The sequence below is a fragment of the Oryctolagus cuniculus genome, chromosome 15 (assembly GCF_051225735.1).
Source record: "Oryctolagus cuniculus isolate XC-2025 breed Fujian yellow rabbit chromosome 15, ASM5122573v1, whole genome shotgun sequence".
Taxonomy (NCBI): Eukaryota; Metazoa; Chordata; class Mammalia; order Lagomorpha; family Leporidae; genus Oryctolagus; species Oryctolagus cuniculus.
In genome coordinates this window covers 78,973,322-78,980,541 of record NC_142881.1, presented here as the reverse complement: position 1 = coordinate 78,980,541, position 7,220 = coordinate 78,973,322, and the positions used below count along the sequence as shown (strand labels likewise).

General features: G+C 63.9%; 1 protein-coding gene across 2 annotated transcripts in view; it reads left to right on the top strand.

Annotated features, from left to right (window-relative positions):
- The first annotated feature begins 357 nt into the window (after positions 1–357).
- Positions 358–7,220, top strand: part of GRID1 (glutamate ionotropic receptor delta type subunit 1) — a 760,175-nt gene continuing 753,312 nt past the window's right edge. For both annotated transcript variants that reach the window (XM_070057983.2, XM_070057984.2), the window contains exons 1-2: positions 358–833; positions 2,965–3,120. In XM_070057983.2, the coding sequence (XP_069914084.1) occupies positions 755–833; positions 2,965–3,120 (235 nt within the window). In that variant the 5' untranslated portion in view covers positions 358–754. The remainder of the gene's footprint in view (positions 834–2,964; positions 3,121–7,220) is intronic.

Sequence of the window (7,220 nt, the reverse complement as noted above, 5' to 3'; positions counted from 1 at the left end):
GGGTCCGGGGCATGACCCGAGACCCTCGGCGGCTGAGGTTGGCCGGGGCCGGGGCAGTCGGGGGCCGTCCCTCCTTCTTCCTCTCGCCCCTGGCGATCCGGAGGAACAAGGTCCGGGCCGCCACGTCTCTGAGCGCCGCAGCCCGGGCCGGTCCCCTCCGCCCTGCCGGCCTCCGACTGTCCCCCGGGCCGGGAGCGCGGAGCGCCCGGCGCCCCCTCCGAGCCGCGAGCGGGCGAGCGCAGCGCAGCGAGGCTGAGGCTCCGCAGTCACGTGGTGGCGAGGAGGGCGGAGGGGAGGGAGGCGGGCAGGGAGGAGGGGGAGTGGAGCCGAGGGGGAGGGGGAGGGGAGGGGGCGTCCTCCGCAGTTCGCTCCTCGCCGGGGCTCAGACACACCGCGAGCCCGGAGCCGCCGCGCCGGCCCGGCCGCCGCCGCCTCTGCCGCCCCCAGAGCCGCTCGAGCCGCGGGAAGCGCCGCCGCCCCCGCCGCGGGCCGCCCCCGCCGCGCCGGCCTGGGCTCGGGCTGCCGGCGCCGCCGCAACCGCCGCCGGAGCCGGAGCGGGAGCCCGATTGCGCTGGGCTGGGCTGGGCTGGGGCGGGCGCAGGGCGCAGGGGCGGGCGCGCGGGGGAAGACGCACGGGCGGGCTCGGCTCTGCTGGGGAGCGGCCCGGGACTGCACCGGGACCGGCGTCTCCCCGCTCCGCGCTGCCCTCGGCCTCGCCCCGGGCCCGGGCGGATGAGCCGCGCGCCCGGGGGACATGGAAGCGCTGACGCTGTGGCTTCTCCCCTGGATATGCCAGTGCGTGTCGGTGCGGGCCGACTCCATCATCCACATCGGTGAGCGCGGCTGGCGGCGGGGCCGAGGCGGGGTGGGGGCCCCTACGGCGCGGGGGTTGCACAGCGTCCAAACTTGGCGGTTCCCTGGGTCGAGGGGCTCGGCGGGCGGTGCTCCCCCGAAGGGCCGCGCCGCGCCGCCCCGCGGAGGAGCTGTGCGCGGGCTGCGCCGCGCTCCCGCGGGCGCCTCGCCGCTCCCCGGGGCTCCGCTCTGCGCGCGGGGCCCCGCGGCCTCTGTCGACACTTAGGGCCGCGGCTGCTGTGGGACGCGGGGAGGGACGCGCGTCGAGACCCGCGCCCCCGGCGGGGCCGTCGGCGGGCTCGGGCGGGCCCTTGCGCGCAGCTCGGGGCAGCTGGGGGCCAGGGGGCGGGCAGGGCCCCCGAGACTCGCCAACTTGGCAGGGCAGGATCAAAGAGGCCGGACTGAGGCCGTGCGCGAGAGTGGGTGGGTGCCGTCAGCGTGTGTCGCGGCGGGTGCACCTGGCACCGCGTCGGTGTCCCTGCGTGAGGGCGTTGGAGTGTGCGGGGCCATCGGAGTGTGTGTTGGCGCGAGCACCACGGTCTGTCAGCCTGTTAGAGTGGACGCAGCGTCTGCCTGTTCCCCGGCGTGTGTCTGTGTAGCTCTCGGTGTGTGTGGGTGTGTGTGTGTATCTGGTTGTGGCTACTGCAGCCCAATCCTGGACAGGCTCAGAGTTTCGCGTGGTCCAAGACTAGGGGGCCAGCAGACGGTCTGCGTGGAGGGAGCCAAGGGAAGCAGCGTGGGCAGCGGGGATGGGGTGGGGGGCTCTGGGCGGGAGAAGATGGACGGAGGGCGAGAGGGAAGCCGGAGAGAAGAGCGCGCGGGGAGGAAGGGGCGCGCCGAGGGGGAGTGGGCGGGAGTTGCGCGATGCACGGAGGAATCCCGGGAAGTTGGGCCGGGCTGGGGGCTGCGGACAGTCGCTCTGGGGGGGCGCCCCTCCGCAGTCGCCGTTCCGGAAGTTGGGAAAGACCGGCGAGCCCCGGGAAACTGGGGGCTGGGAGGTGAGAGAGGCGGAGAAGGCGGGACACGCGGGCGGGAGGAGTCGGGTGGTGAGAGGCCGCCCCCTTCCCCACTGGGAGAACTGCATTGCCCCCCGCGGGGGTCGGCGGGCGCGGGTCTCGAGGTCAGCGTTGCGGGCTCCGGGAGTGGCAAGGACCCGAGGAGGAGCGGGTGCTCCCTCCTGCCCTCGCCCTTCTGGCCCTCAGCTTGGGGGTTCACCAGGCCTAGTCCGGAGACCTCGGCCATGCTCCGGGCATGGCCGGGTGGGGATCCGGAGCGGCCCAGGCTGCAGGGCCGGGCTCCGGCGGCGGATCCGAGGCTGCAAACGCAGGGTCTGTCGAAGCAGGGTTATGCGCGCAAAAAGCCAGCCGGAGGGCGCCCTGGAGGAGCTGTCCGCGGTTCTAGAAGGGCCTCCAAGAACAGCTTCTTCTGGGACCTTCGTCCCCGCTGGATCAGAACGCGAGGGGCGTAGGAGGCAGTCCCTCCCCCTGCCCCCACAGGAAGAGGAAGCGCGGGAGATGGGAGGGAAGAGAGCAGGGGCCGAGCCCCGCGCGCTGGGAGGGGAGCGTCGCGGCCATCGCCGCTGCCAGCCAGCCAAGGCCCCGGGCCTGAGCAGTCCTCCTTGGCGCAGGACAGCCTGCTTGGTTCGGCTCCACTCAGCAGGGGATGCACATGGCAGAAAGGAGGCACACTGCATTCTGGAGTCGGGGTGGGGATACTGCCCTCTCCGGGAACTCTCAGACTCCTGGGATGGGACTTACTAGGTCCACGTCGGGGCGGCTGGGTGCGCCTGAGGCCACCTCGGCTTGGCTCCATCCATTGTGGCCTGGCTGGGACCTGTAGTGCCTGGGTTATATGACACGGGTGTGACCTGGTGACAGCATGTGGGATGGGCGTGCGTAACTCATGTCAGCGGTGTGCACATGCACCCCGGAGGGCAGCGCGGAGCACGCTCTGTGCGCACTGAACCGGCAGAGCCTAACCCGCACAGACTTCCTCATCACCTGGGAACCGGCGGTCCCGGGAGCCATCAGATCCCGGGGACGTGGGGAAGGCGCGCGCGCGGTAGGGGAGGCGCTTCTCCAGGCCTGGTCTTGACCCGTCCTCTCCCCCAAGGTGCCATCTTTGAGGAGAACGCAGCCAAGGACGACAGAGTGTTCCAGCTGGCTGTTTCCGACCTCAGCCTCAACGATGATATCCTGCAGAGTGAGAAGATCACCTATTCCATCAAGGTCATCGAGGCCAACAACCCGTTCCAGGCCGTGCAGGAAGGTGAGTGGCCGCTGTGCCACGGCTCGCTGGGCCACGCGGCCTGGAATCGGGGCGGCAGTGGCGACTGGCTCGGCTGCGCGGAGCCCCTTGCGGGCTAGTAGGCTGCGGTGCAACCTGCGGTGGCGCACCTTTCTAGGCCCAGACCGGCAGCGGCGCCGGGACTGCTGCGTGCGGAGGGGCTCTCAGACTCCGCTCTTTTCCGGCCCGGCAGGCGCGCGTGTGCGCTCCGCGCTCGCCGCGCAGGCGTGCATGGCTCGGGGCGGTCTTTGTTGCTGGGGTGTTTGCGGGGGGCGTGTCTGCGCGCCGGGTACCTGTGTGGAGCGCACCCGCCCGCCGGGTTCTTGGTGCGCCCGGGGTCTTCCTTGCCTGGAGCCGACGAGCGCCCAGCAGCCCGCGCCCACATCGTCTGCCCTCTCCGGAGCAAGACTCGACTGGCGCCCTTCCGCGGCCCCGGGCCCCCCAGTTAGCCTCGGCCCCGCTTCGCCGCCGCGCTCCTCCTCCATCCAGGTTTGAACAGCAGGTTTCTCTCTGCTGCCCACAAGGCGGGCGGAGGCGCCACCGCCTGGGCCGGAGGTGGGCGCTGTTTGCACAGGAAAGGAGCAGAGCTAGGCCGGGCCGGCTGCGGGGAAATCCTTACTCTAGGCCGGGCCGGGCTGCGGGGAAATCCTTACTCGCAGAGACTGAGGGGAAGGGCAGGCAGCCCCAGCAACAGGTACGCGGCGCGGGCGTCAGTGACCCAGATACCTCCCGCGCGCCTCGGCTCCCCAGTTGGCTCACAAGGCCCCTCTCTGCCCCTGACGCAGTCCAGAGTGGGTCCCATTTCCTCCCGGTTTGCCTTCCTCCACACACGGCCTGTGGGTTTGACTCTGAGACCGGCACCCTGGAGCGCTGAGCGTAGAGGAGACAGGGGTTCTTTGCAGAAGGGAGAGACAGGGCCCTGGGTGCAGGGAGGAGGCGGCTGGCTGAGGGCTTGGGCCCAGCAGTCTCTAAACCAGCAGACCAGACCCAGAAGTGCCTGCAGTCGCCCTGTCTTACCCATAGCCTGCCGGTTCCAGGGAGGCTGGTCTGAGTCAAAAGGTCAAGGCTGTTTGGTGCCCGACGGAAGTCCTCGGCGGGCCTCCTGTTCTTGGCTGCAGCAGAAGTGAGCTGTGGTCCCAGCTCTGAGGAAGGGACCACCTTGGTGTGGGGTCTGAAGGCCCCAGGGTGTCTGGGAGGGTTTGTACAAGCCCAGAGTCTGAGTATTTTAGTTTGCAGGGAGTGGGGTGGTGCTCGGACAGGCGGTGCTGGGATCTGCTGCTTGCAGCTTGGCCTCGCCAGCTGTCCTTAGAGATATGGGCAGGAGGCGCCCCCCGGGCTTCTGTGGGGTCTGGTCGTGGCCCTGCAGCAGTCTCTAGAATGTCCGGGCATCCCCGGGCTGCTTTTATGTGAGTCCTCAGTGCAGCTCCTTGCCGATGTCCAGCCAGGTGAGAGGGAGCGACACTAACTGGAGTGGAGCTCTGAGTGATGCCGGCTTCTCCGGTGACGCGTCACCATTTCCCAGCACTTCCTCGACACTGTCCCCACACACCTTGTCTCTGCGTCCATTCTTTGTGCAGGGGAGCTGAAGGCACGGTCTGCACGTGCATTCTTCCAGCATGCAGGAGTCGCAGGTGTGGCGGGGACCCTGCCAGCGTGGCACAGCCGGGCGACATCCTTCTGCTGACCTGTCTTGCTTGCTTGCTTGCTTCTCCGGAGTCCCCCTCTGTGGAGTTGAGTACGCCGTGGGCATTCCTCTCCCCCTGGGTGAAGCCCACACAGCAAGCAGCTCCTTAGGGAGAGGGTTACCATGGCAGGCAGGTAGCACGTGTGGTTGGAGTGGGCAGCCTGTCCCCTGGGGCCCGGGGCTGTGGGGCCTGCAGGGGTCATCTCTGTTCAAAGGAGCAGCTGTCACACGGCTTCGGTGATTTTACCGTTTGGGGGTGACAAATGTTGTAGAAGTGCCAATTTGTTTTTAAAAGAGGAACCCCAAGTCCGGTCTGTTGCTTCAGTATAAAATTTTGACTGTGCTAACTCATGAAGCAATTTCAGCAACCCAAACAAAACATAGCTGGGGGCTATTCAGACTTCAGCCTCCTTAAAAGCCCCCCTCCCCCGGCTTTTCTGGTCAACATCCTGCTTTTCTGGGTGCCGTATGTCATTGGTACAACTAGAAAGTGTCCGAGGCTTCAGGGGTGGTGGGTTGACAGGGTCTTACGCTGGGTGACTCTGAAAGTTTCCGCACAGTTGAAACCATGGCGTAGTGACAGTGTTTGGGTCTGGAGACGCTGGCCAGGTTTTAAAGCCCGTGCGTGGACACACCTTACGACGCCAAGGGCAGAAACCCACAGTATTAGCTCATGGCCTTGTGTAGCCTGTGGGTGCCTGTAGGGGAAGGGAGGGGCCGGTCCCTGGAGGGCCTCTGGGAAGGGCAGAACACAGCTGAGAATCCCCAAGCTTTGCCTGGGGCTCTGCGAGCAGGTGCTCAGCTCCCTGGGTATCTGTCCGTGTGGTGGCCTTGTCCCCTGCTTGGTGGATGGATGCTTTGTCCCCTGGGCCGGACATTCACTGCAGTGGAACAGAGGTGGCACATTGCAGTGTAGGGGAGAGGCGGGGCAGGCTGGAGTCCTCACTGCGTGGGGACTCTGGGGGAATCTCCATCCTGTCTCAGATCTGTTAAAAAGGAATAATGGCAGTACTGGCCTCACAGGATTATCGTGAGCGTTCAATGGGATGAGACGTGTGTCAGTTGCTTTTGGAGGGCTGGCGGCGGGTGTTCAGGAACCACCAATTCCCTCCCTGTCCCTTGACCCAGCTCTGAATCCAGCTCAGCTTGTCTTAGGCTGTTGGTATTTTCAGCTCTGTCATTTCTTAAGCCAGTGGATTCCTTGAGAGAGGACCCGACTGACCTCTTCATTTTTAGCTTTTGCTTTCCCCTCCCCAATTATAAAAGCAATGCATTGCTACGATGAACATGTATTACATTAAAAATCCAGAAATGAACAGGGCGGTGGATGCCTATTGTATACAGCGAGGAAGGTGCCGCAGCATCAAGGAACAGAACAGAATTGTTCTGAGTTCTACCATTGTTTTTCCTTCCAGTCCTTCTTTCCCTCCCATTGTGGCTGATAAGCCCCTATCCTGTTCAGTAGTATTTGCTGCTTTTGTTCACTTACTGTAGCGTCGACTTTTTCTGAAACCCCTGTGAGCTACTTGTAAACATTACTTTTAGTGGCTGTGTGTATATTTCAGTGTTCCAAAGCCACTTTTTTTTTTTTTTTTGTAAAATAAGATCATTTGTGCTGAGACCTGCAGAATTAAGTTATTACTGAAAATACCGAATTGTAGTTGGCTAGATTGGTCCTGCTCTGACTTCTGCAGGCAGGTACACATTGCTTACAAACACGATCCTCTGGGACAGTTTATGTGAAAGAATGAATCACTTTTTAAAAAAGCATTTATTTATTTGAAAGGCAGACTGTCAGAGAGAAGGGGAGATGGAGAGAGAGACCTTCCATCTGCTGGTTCACTCCCCAAATGGCCACAACACTCAAGGCTGGGCCAGGAGCCAGGAATTCCACATGGTCTCTCATGTGGGTGGGGCAGGGGCCCAAGCACTTGGGCCATCCTCTGCTGCTTTCCCAGGTTGCATCAGCAGGGACCTGGATTGGAAGCGGAGCAGCCAGGGCTCGAACCTGCTGTTGTCACCAGGTTGACTCCATGAATCACATTTAATAGGCTATGCATTTGATGAGGATTTAAAGTTAGCACATTCAGGAGTACTCAAAAAGTTCATGGAAAGAGCGTGCAATGAAACAATTCTGCATGAATTTTTTTTTATTTGACAGGCAGAGTTAGACAGTGTGTGAGAGAGAGAGACAGAGAGAAAGGTCTTCCTTTCGTTGGTTCATCCCTCAAATGGCCACCACGGCCCGTGCTGCACTGATCTGAAGCCAGGAGCCAGGTGCTTCCTCCTGGTCTCCCATGCGGGTGCAGGGCCCCAGCACTTGGGCCATCCTCCACTGCCCTTCCGGGCCACAGCAGAGAACTGGACTGGAAGAGGAGCAACCGGGACTAGAACCTGG